The 11015-nt window shown below is 37.8% G+C and overlaps 2 protein-coding genes across 3 annotated transcripts; both read left to right on the top strand.

Annotated features, from left to right (window-relative positions):
• The first annotated feature begins 1362 nt into the window (after positions 1-1362).
• eif3ja (eukaryotic translation initiation factor 3, subunit Ja) lies at positions 1363-8208 on the top strand. Of its 2 annotated transcripts, none has more exons than XM_027173098.2 (8): positions 1363-1456; positions 1580-1668; positions 3104-3158; positions 3238-3335; positions 4952-5066; positions 5227-5391; positions 5523-5596; positions 6582-8208. In XM_027173098.2, the coding sequence occupies exons 1-8, from the start codon at positions 1435-1437 to the stop codon at positions 6711-6713; spliced, it is 750 nt and encodes a 249-aa protein (XP_027028899.1). In that variant the 5' UTR covers positions 1363-1434; the 3' UTR covers positions 6714-8208. The 2 variants fall into 2 exon arrangements, with proteins under 2 accessions (XP_027028899.1, XP_027028898.1); XM_027173097.2 differs by having other exon boundaries at positions 4949-5066.
• An 86-nt stretch (positions 8209-8294) lies between these two features.
• si:ch73-330k17.3 (IGFBP domain-containing protein) lies at positions 8295-10689 on the top strand. The gene is made up of 4 exons (XM_027173101.2): positions 8295-9168; positions 9758-9845; positions 10028-10223; positions 10348-10689. The coding sequence occupies exons 1-4, from the start codon at positions 8826-8828 to the stop codon at positions 10405-10407; spliced, it is 687 nt and encodes a 228-aa protein (XP_027028902.2). The 5' UTR covers positions 8295-8825; the 3' UTR covers positions 10408-10689.
• Positions 10690-11015: the final 326 nt, after the last annotated feature.

Below are 11015 nucleotides of genomic sequence, written 5' to 3'. Positions count from 1 at the left end.
TATTATTATTATTATTATTATTATTATTATTATTATTATTATTTTGTACAGTGATTGTGATACTGGGCCAATTAATTTCGTTTGTAAACAATTCTCTGTAAGTAATTTTTATTCTCTCATATATGCCTCTTTTCTATCCAAATAAGAGCCACACATAAATTGTATAAAGACCAAGATAAGCTGTTTAAATAAGTGGATCTTTTCTGGCTAAATGAAAACCTGAGATCTTGTGCAAAATATTAAAAACATCTGATATCACAGTATATGTAGATTTTATTATGAGCACATTCTTGCAGGAACTTAAGCAATTTACTTTTCATTTCCAATGCCTGGACAACGTTATTGCATTTAAATTGGTTTAAATTCTCAAAATAGGCTTTTCCCTAAAGAGACCTATAAAAAGAAACCAGCAGCAGGTCTGTGAGGAAATGTGAATCATATACACCTCAAGATTTCAAGATTTCATTATAATCTCCAGAATCATAAATAATTCAGAATCAGAATAATCAGAATAAAAACAAACAAACAAACAAATAATAATAATAATAATAATAATAATAATAATAATAATAATAATAATAATAATAATAATAATAATAATAATAATAATAATAATAATAATAATAATAAATCTATTATCAGTAACCGTTTTCCAGGCTAGGGTCTGGATGCAATAGATGCACTGGATTCAAGGCATGATGATTCACTTGGCTGGAACACCAGTACCACAATCAATTCATTTATCTACCTATCCATCCATCTTCATCTTCCAGCTTATCCTATACAGGCTCACAGAGAGGCTGGTGTCTACCCAATGGACTGTCTATTGCAAGGCAGAAGACATGATAGATGGGTGCCAGCCCATCACGTGAAACAATAACACACACACACACACACACACACACACACACACACACACACACACACACACACACACACACACACACACACACTACACTAGACAATTTAGATATGTCAGACAGCCTACAACACATGCCACTGGAGTGGGGGAGGAAACCAGAGCACCCAAAGGAAACTCCAAAAGCACTGAGAGAACATGCAAACTCCATGCATACACCAAGTCAACACGACAACAACGATGATGTTGATGATATGATGATTATGATTATGATGATCTGATGATGATGATTATGATTATGATGATGTGATGATGATGATTATGATGATGATGATGATGATGTGATGATGATGATTATTATAATTATAATTATGATTATGATGATATGGTTATTATTATTATTATTATTATTATTATTATTATTATTATTATTATTATTATTATTATCTGTAGTAATGGTAATATTAGTAGAATGACAGTATGAACTTTACTTTTGAAACATTTCAGCAGTTCCCCGGCGGAAGTCACTTTGTTGTGGTCTGTTCACCACACTACACTTCAGTGGTCCTTTCGAAATGGCGGACGCCGATTCTTGGGGTGAGAAAGACACAGCTTTGTCTGCTGTTTGTTCACGCTTTCGGTATCCAGAACACACGTACGGTTTGTGTAACAGCTTGTCGCCGTCTTGTCTAATGCAACTCTTTCTCCTTTCTGCCACAGATACCGACAGTTTTGAGCCAGAGGAACCCATCAAGAAGGCGCCAGGTCATGACAAGTGGGAAGGCGAGGATGAGGATGAAGACGTCAAAGTTAGTAACTCAGCTCACTGTTTGGACTGAGCATCGTTTCTCCCACACGTTACACATCGTCTTTCCTCTTAGTCACCTGACGGCTGGTAAAGTAAAGCAACCTTTAAGTGTCGATCGCTTCTTTCCCAAGCTAGCTAGCAAGCTGAGGCGATGATCTCTCCTGGTTAGCAATGCTAGCTAATCTGATGAAAGTGACTGAATAAGAAAGCAAACATGTTCTTATAACGATATTACTTATTGTTCCCCAAACAGAAAAGCAGTACACTATAAGTATCAGGGTCTTGTAATGTATATGAGGCTGTTATCTGGGATAATGAATCAAACATACACTCCATGGGCAAAAGTGTGTAGACACCTGAGCAACATACACACACACACACACACACACACACACACACACACACACACACACACACACACACATGTGCTTCTTCTCCAGACTGTTACTACAATAATGAAGGCACAGAGTTGTCTAGAATATATTTTAAGCATTGATATGAACCTTTACTGAAAGTAAGAGCCCCAAACATGTTCCAGCATAACAATACTCCTGTGCACAAAGAGAGCACCGAGTAAACATAGTAAGTAAGTAGGTAGGTAGGTAGGTAGGTCCCAGATCACATACACACGTTTGTTTGGGCGTGAATGAGTGCCCGGATGACAGGTTTATCGAGATTTGTAATAGTTAAGGATTTTTAAGGTTTTCTAGTAACATGAATAAATCGTTTTTGAATTTTTTAAGTTTGAGGGATTTAAAAAATGATGGGCCGGTTGAGGGAATGTCCTCTGATCCTCTGCTATATTGTAAGTGATACTGGTAATAATCATCTTTTTTTTTTTTTTTTTTTTTTTTTTTCTGAAGTTCCCACAACAATCGATTAAAAATGGACACACCATTTGTCATACTCTCTCTCCTGTAGGTCACAGCGACGCTAGTCTTTCATGAGAGTCTGTGAGCTCATGCCTGTGGAAGCTGGTAGATAGTATATAACACATATAAGTGTGTTACTCTGTCACTGATGTTACACAAGAGACAGTTTGTCTGATCACCTCCCTACACGTGTATTGGAGAACAGATCCTATGCTTGAAACAATATGCTATCTACCCACGTCCACGTCCCTACACCCTTCCTGGTTGCTAGATATCGTGTGATAGGGTGAGCTGCGTGATGCTTGGAATTGGCCATGAACTAAATTAGGTAGAAAATCTAGAGAAGGGGGAATATAAAAGAAATGCAGTGTTGGAAAAATAGCAGAATAAACCAATGTTACAATTAAAAAGGTGAAGATTAGGGTCATGTCTCCACTTCAAGACCAGTCAAGTCTCATCACCTTATATTTGATTTCCCTATAACAGTAAACTCTGACATGTTATATTCTTTACACACGTTTTTCTCTTATAAAGATAGATTTGTTTATCTGTATTTTCCTTCAGGATAACTGGGATGATGAAGAGGAGGAAGAAGACAAATTGACCGAGACAAAAACAGGTGAATTAAAGCCCCTTTACTTTAAGCAGTCCAACTTTTCAGCTTGTTTTGTTTTGATTCATACATTTTTACTTCTTAGTTGCAGTCACAAAGCCACCAGAGAAGAAAAAACTTAGTGATAAAATCAAAGAGAAGGAGAGTTTACAAAAGAAAAAACAAGAGGAGTTTCAAAAGCAGGTGAGCGAAGCATGTCCTGAACAGTTTATTTCTTTTTTTCTTCTGTTATATATGTTAGGTAAGAGTGTGTTCCTGCACAGGTGCTGCCTTCACCTTAATTAACGTTAATGGTGCCATAGTGCACGTGTGTGAATACAGCGGAGAAGGAGAATGTAATGTTTGTACGGTTGTGCGTTTACTTTGTAGCGTTGCTGATGCTCGTGGCATAAATGAGCGCACTTTTATCTTAACACAGACAATTTTTTTCCTCTTGCTCAAACACACAATAGAGTTATTCTTTATCTCACACACCACAAAACCGACCGAACGAGAAGGGCATGAATGCAGCGTGCATGCTAACGTATTAGGCTTCTAAACAGAAAGGTGTAGAGATAGATAAGCCTACGAGAACAGTGTTTAGTCAGCGACTATAGACATTCACGGACTAGTCGAAACCGTGGATTGACTCGAGTGCAGCAGGACAAAAATAACATGCTCTAGATCAGGTGTTGTTAAACATGGTGTAGCCAGGGATCCTTTAAACTGTGGTTACAAACGAAACTGTTTCGAATCAGTATTTTTATATGTGGAAAAACTATTTGGGGTATTTATTAGAACCATGAAGCTTTTTATTTCTAAACACTTGATCCACATAACATTTATTCTAAAGGTTGGATAGGATCGAGTTTGCTTTGTCAGTCATTCAGGTCCGGATTAAACTCATTCGGTCAAACCGAGGACATTTTGTGCTATGTTTTCTCCACCTGTAAGGTTTTTTTAAAAGCCACAGACCCTGCGTTGAGAGCCTTGGTGATGTATGATGTGTGTGTAAACCTCCGCAATTGTTAATCGTTATTCCTATCAGAAAATTTTACTTTGTGTGAATAAGCATTAGCTAAACCTTAGTTCTTGTGTCGAACCTTCTAAATATTCATTAATTCATTCATTTTCTACCGCTTATCCGAACTTATCTCAGGCGTCATCGGGCATCAAGGCAGGATACACCCTGGACTGAGTGCCAACCCATCGCAACGCACACACACACTCTCATTCACTCACACAGTCACACACTCAGGACAATTTTCCAGAGATGCCAATCAACCTACCATGCATGTCTTTGGACCGGGAAAGGAAACCAGAGTACCCAGAGGAAACCCCCGAGGCACGGGGAGAACATGCAAGGCGGGAATCGAACCCCCAATCCTGGAGGTGTGAGGCGAACATGTTAACCACTAAGCCAACGTGCCCCACCTTCTAAATATTAGTTTTCGAAATTGTTAGATTTCCACACTGAACTGATATTTCCACAGATTATTATTATTATTATTATTATTATTATATACTGTATATATATTTTTGCTTCTGCATTAAAAGCGTGCTTGAGTGCTGACGTCTGTTTGTTTCTGGGGCATCGGATTCATTAATATATACCATCAGTTCTCTCTGTCTTGTCCTAACCCAAGGGAACATAAGGGGAGAAAAAAAAAAGCTCCTTTATATTGTTATCTTTGTCATGTGTGTGTGAAGCATTTGGGCCGTCTTGCTCTAAAACCAGGCCCTAATAAAACTATTCATTATAGTATTATCGTGGTAATTGATTGCGTAGCGTTAATTGATGACGACTGTGTGTATAGCAGTTAGAGGAATCTCAAGACAGCACAGAATACCCACCTGAGGAGGAGCTGGCAGAAAAACTTAGACTGAAGAAGCTTCAGGAGGATTCAGATTTGGAACTAGCCAAAGAGGTATTTGGTGAGTGATGCCTTTATATCTCCAGGCATTTAGTGCACAGTCATTAGTTTATACATATTAGCTTTGTTATTTATTGTTATTATTATTATTATGAACGATGTCTAAACATATTCATCTACCTATTACATACTTTTGATAATGCCATTGGTTTCCCCGTTAGGTATCGTATCGAATAACGTAACAGGAATAGATGCCATGAGCCCTTCCTCCAAAGACGACTTTACAGAGTTTGAGCGGTTGCTGAAAGAGAAAATATCTCTGTACGAGAAGTCGATACACTACTCCAGCTTCTTAGAGTCACTGTTTAGAGACCTGTGTCTTTCATGTGAGTTTGGCTCATACACAACGTCATCACCTGTTTAGTAACACAATCAAATCCAGGTCTGACGTGTTTGTCTGCATCTGCGTCTCGGTGTTCTTACACACGTTTCAGCTGTGACTTGTAATCTGTTCTAGTGGAAGTCGAAGACTTAAAGAAAATCAACAACTCGCTCACAGTGTTACTCAGCGAGAAGCAGAGGCAAGAAAAGGTATGCCGTCTGGATTCTAGTGCAATACAGAAGCGATCTGATATTTTCTGCTTATTGTTTATCTAATACATACGACATTTATTAATAAGCGATTGAACACATCGACCTATAGAACGAGGGATACGTGTCATCTCAGTTAAGTTGACTGGGGCTTGATTGTTGGTGCCAGATGGCTGGTTATTATTAGTAGCATTTAGGATACTGCTGAGTTGAAGATTACAATCTTCAGCTGTCTAGTTTTGATGCTCCTGTGTTCACTCTAGCCTCCGATTTTTTCTTCTTGGCTGACAGGATTGGAATCCAATGTGGTTTTCTGCTCTCGTATCTCATGTGCCGTAAGGTTGGATGTTCTGTACGATTGGAGATGTTTTTTTGCTCACGCGTGCGTTACTTTTTTTGCTCGTGTTCTCTGATCTCATCATCAAGACAATTCAACCAGCAGAATTGTCACAATTTTGATGTTTTTTGGACCGTTTTGTGTAAACCTTTTTTTTTATTATTTATTTTTTTTCCCCAAGAGATTGTTTTCTAGAAAATCCCAGATGATCAGCAGTTTCTGAAATAGCTTCAACAACCAGGCCACAATCACTGAGATCACACCATTTTCTTCACTGTTCCTATGTTTCATATGAACATTAACTGAAGCTCTGTATTTGCTTGATTGTACACATTGTGCTGCTGAAACACGATTGGCTGATTTAGATCAGTTAGATAATCATACGAATGAGTAGGCGTCCCTAATCAGTGATTTGGTGACTGTATGTGTGTGTGTAAAATCAGTAGATTATGTACGTTAGTATAGAAGGGTCACTTTATTCTGTAACAGACGGAATCAAATTTAACAGACAGTCAAAAACGTCTGCTACCGGCACACTAACTTAACCCAAACAACACAAGATTAACCGTGACATTTAAATTGTTTATAGTTTGTTGCCTAACCACTTTCTGGGTTATTTCTTTCTCTTGGTCAATGATAAATAAACAGCAAAATAAAGGAAAGAAGAAAAAGAAAGGCGGTTTACCTGGAGGCGGTTTAAAAGCCAAGATGAAAGATGACTTTGGTGACTACGGCGAGTTTGACGGAGGTTATGCACAAGACTTTGAGGATTTCATGTGACCCCTGCTTCGTAACCCATGATATTCTTTGAGTGATGAATCATACACCTCTACAGCGCATGACCTCTCTCCCTACAGCCAGACCAACGTCCAGAATCAAGCTAGAAACACTGAACCATATCCCATGTAACACACTAGCCTAAGCTTAAGTGGTTTACTCTGAGAAAGACTTAAGTGAAGCATCTTTCTCCGGCTTATTTTGACTATAAGTCATTCTAGTGTTTGCTGTGGAAAAAAAAGGTCACAATCAGGTAACGTCTTTTAAGTAAAAGTGTGAAAGTAAAAAGAGAAAACTGACCGACGTGGAGCAGACGCTTCACATGAAAGTGTATAAACGAGTTGACAGTATTACTGTTTAAAAGAGCTACTTGACATTAAAATAAATTTGACATTCTATGCAAATTTCAGAAGAAAAAAAAAATGTCTGTTATGTATTTTGATCGCATTTCTGCTGTCCTTGCATATGACATTTATACACATTACTGGTCACTACTTTTGCTGAGTAAGACTACACATGAAGTGATCGCTCTTAAAAGCAGTACTGCTTTACATTAAGTTTCCCTTAACTGACATCATTTAGTTTACCTGAACAGCAGAATTAATACATAACATTAACGGACGCGTGTAACAAACCTTTTTTTAACGAACTAACCAAACAAGCCAAATACTCAACCTACATTAACCAGTACCCCCCCCTCAACTCCATAACAAATCAAAAATGTCTGACTGGTAAACTGGCAAAGCTGAGAATGAAGGAACATAGTTTAAATTCATTATTGTTCATTTCTGCTGACTTCGTTTTAGTCATGGATACAATAAACATCGGTCAGTGTCTGTATACTGTATTTATCTAAGGATTATTACATCATTAATACACGTATTTAGTTCCTCTTGAGTAATGTTCATACGTAATGTTCTTTCAAATGAAGCTTAATGTAAAGCATTACCGTAGAAAACAGTCACATTTATGGAAGTTTTGTAAGCAGTTTCTTTTTTTTTAACTTCTAGGTGATCATGTTTAAATCTGTGACGATGACATTGAGCCTAACGTGTTGAGTGTAGTGTATCAACTCCGACAAAGCTTATTTCTACCTGCACAGACAGAGCAGCTGATGATTGCCTTCCATTGATTCAGAACTATGGAACTATATTCAATCACTCGTTTAAAATAATGGTGTTTTGTTAAGGTGTGTAAATTGTTTCATTTACAGCGCTAATTTTTGAAAGGTCATGGTATGTTTGCGGTTCTAACATGTTCCTTTATGCACAGTATCACTAAACCATGCAGGTGGGTATTGTTACAAGAGATTTTACGATTATTATTATGGTTACTTTATAAACGAAGTGCGTACAAGACGTCTTCTGGTGGAACTTGGGAATTTCCATTTTTAAAGTGAAAGATTTGCGTGACGAAATTTTACTGTCTGCATAACGAACGTTAGCCTTCTGCTGTGTTTTATAGAGATCTAATTTAATAAAAGTCTTCGAGAAATAAATCGTTGTGATCTCTCTCAATGCATTTTGCAGTCAAATCACTGTTGGGAATGGTACTAAAACACTGATTAAAATAAAAAACATTTCTAATTTTAGTTCACTGACATTTTATATGATTTACCTTGTTGGATAATACTGCACTAGGTTTACACCTTATGAAACACATTGCATCCAAGATAAACACTTAACAGTGGTCAAGGTGTTGAGGTCTGCATGGAGTTTTATTACAATCATACTGACTTGGTACACACAAACTCTCCTCAGATAACCTGCCAATGACCTAATCTATTCTTTGTTGGAAGAGGTGATTATCTTGATCGTTCACAGAATTGCCGCTCTCTATTGACTACTTGACAAAGGGGCCAGTCTTTTCACTACGTACCAACTTATCTCAAATTGCTTAAAAGGTAGAAATGGGGTTTGAAAGAAAAAAAAGAGAAGCATAGCATAGAGACTGTAAAGATAAGACTTGGGGTAATTAACAGTAAAATGTTTCTGTGATACTCCTTCATCCATTGGCTGTTGGGGGGGTGGAGGACTTGTAAGTGTGTGACTACAGCTGATGTAGGGATCTTTATATTAAAAAGGGAGGTGATGGTTCAGGCCACTTTATGCCATCATGGGTTACAAAGCATTGCACTATTTCAGTGTGGTTTGTACTGCAGTGACTGTCATGTGTAGTGTACGGAGCACTCCAAGCCCTTCGAGCACTCTCCAAGCCTTGCATTGTCCACCCTGTGAGCGCATCCACTGTTCGCCAAGAAGGGCACTGAGGCTCCAGTGTAAGGGTGGTGTAACTACAGGCGTCTGTGGCTGCTGCCCTGCATGTGCAAAACAAGCCGGAGAGAGCTGTGGAGGAACATGGGACTACCTGGGGAAGTGTGATGAAGGCTTGGTGTGTGTGTACCAGGAACCTGCTGAGAGTAAGCCAGAAGCAGAGAGCAAGGGGATCTGCAAATCAGGTAAGTTTCTCAATGTAGTCGCGCGTGTGTGTGCGCGCGTGTATGTGTGTTGTCTAGCCTTCAGCATCTCAGCCAGGAAATCAAAAAGCACCTAATCATCAGCTCACAAGCTGTAATAATAAAAATCTTTTATTTGTTTCCCACATAATTGGAGCCTGTCTGCTATTACATTTCCAGTACTGTGGCAGTGAAGAGCTTTTTAAAAGTGTGTGGATCGTTTTTTTTTCTTTCATTTTTTGTTATTCAAAAAATGTTAACATCAGGATCAATTAAATTCCTGAGCTATGAAGAAATAAAACATTCAGGAAATCCTTTAATAGACCGATATACTCATTGCTATATATTGAAGAATGAAATGAGTATTTAATTATTTTCATTAAATACACGGGCATATACATCATCTGCAATAAGTTACAGTTACAAAAGGACATGGGTATACTTTGTCAATTTGACTCAGTACCTTAAAATTTTATATTGTTTCTGCTCTTTTCTGGATATTTTTTTATATTATGTGGGAATTAAACTTTGTCATTTTAACCAGTATTAATTACCTTATCTTGTTACATTCATTGATTGTGTGTCAATTCAGTACTGGAAGTCCTTGAAAGAGACACTTGTCGTCCAGACTGTACATGGGAATTCTGTCAGGCAAACCCCAATGAAATCTGCTCTGCCAGGTATAAATATACTATACATATATAGTGCTTTATCTCCACCAACTACTAAAGTCTGGATAAAAATAAAATATTTATTCTTATTTATAGTCTGTACTTGGAAATGTTGCCCTAACTCAACTTAATCTCAATCTCAAATAGAAATTGTCAAAAATGTAGACAGTGTAGTCTGTGCACCATTTCAGGTCTGTGTCAGTGGAAAAGCGCGAGTGTGGAGGTTTCTGTCAACACACCACCTGCTCCAGCTGTTTGATACTCAGACGTCCAGTGTGTTCTCAGGCTTGTGCACAAACAGACCATTCCTGCCTGCATCGTTTTGGGAGGTGTGTGCACAGCCACGTGGAGGTGCACAGACAGGCAGTCTGCCACCAAAACCTGCAGGTGAATACGATTAAACTGCACATTGCAGAATAAAACGCACATTGCAGAATAAAACGTGGCATTTTGTATACAGATAATCAACAAATTCCACCATTTAAAGTTTAATTTAAATTTTATCCAACAGAGCAACAGTGAGGGCTTCTTCATGTGTCTGGCTCCTGCTTGTCCAGATGCAGCAGAATAATTCTGCATTTGTACGGGACCTGCTCCAACATGATCGACTGATTTAAAAAATGTAGCATATTAAGGCAGCTATTTTTACATGATTCATTTTTTTTAACCTTTGTGATTGCAGATCACAGATAGCAAATTGAATCAGTTTATACAATGTGATTTATTCCTGTGCATTTGTATTTATAAAACATGGGCTTTATTTTTAGATGTTTTTAAGAGATTCAATCAATGCCGGTATTAAATAAATGGATTTTCTTTTTTTTAAATAAATTGAATGAAATTATAAAAGTCATTTGATGTTGATGTGTTGCTTTTATTTGATTTTTCTCTTCTTTGCAGCCATTTCTGAATGGGACTGATAAGATCAGATAGTTAAGTATTGAGACAATGCGACCTCTGAGAATAAGATGCCCACCTGGGACAATCTCTCATGCCTGGTGGGCTGTTACTGAATAACTTGGGATTTATGGGGCCATAATAAGACACTGATCCACAAGCCAGAAAAAAGCTTAGACAATAGCAGTCTGTTCCTTTTGATGTCTGGTTTATATCACAATCCACAAGCAGAGGAAATAGTCAATTCTGATAAACCCGTCTGAGAAATAGAGATTTATGGGT

The sequence above is a fragment of the Tachysurus fulvidraco genome, chromosome 10, assembly GCF_022655615.1.
Source record: "Tachysurus fulvidraco isolate hzauxx_2018 chromosome 10, HZAU_PFXX_2.0, whole genome shotgun sequence".
In the NCBI taxonomy this organism is placed as follows: Eukaryota; Metazoa; Chordata; class Actinopteri; order Siluriformes; family Bagridae; genus Tachysurus; species Tachysurus fulvidraco.
Note: the sequence above shows the minus strand (reverse complement) of the source record. Positions and strands in the feature narration are given on the sequence as shown.

What these genes read in the sequence shown, in the direction of transcription:
- eif3ja (XM_027173097.2), top strand. Translation starts at nt 1,435, where the DNA reads ATGGCGGACGCCGATTCTTGGG. An exon ending in ATTGACCGAGACAAAAACAG is followed by an intron (nt 3,159 to 3,237) that starts GTGAATTAAAGC and finishes TTTACTTCTTAG; the next exon opens with TTGCAGTCACAAAGCCACCA. An exon ending in ACTAGCCAAAGAGGTATTTG is followed by an intron (nt 5,067 to 5,226) that starts GTGAGTGATGCC and finishes TTTCCCCGTTAG; the next exon opens with GTATCGTATCGAATAACGTA.
- si:ch73-330k17.3 (XM_027173101.2), top strand. Translation starts at nt 8,826, where the DNA reads ATGGGTTACAAAGCATTGCACTATTTCAGTGTGGTTTGTACTGCAGTG. An exon ending in AATGAAATCTGCTCTGCCAG is followed by an intron (nt 9,846 to 10,027) that starts GTATAAATATAC and finishes GCACCATTTCAG; the next exon opens with GTCTGTGTCAGTGGAAAAGC. An exon ending in TCTGCCACCAAAACCTGCAG is followed by an intron (nt 10,224 to 10,347) that starts GTGAATACGATT and finishes TTTATCCAACAG; the next exon opens with AGCAACAGTGAGGGCTTCTT.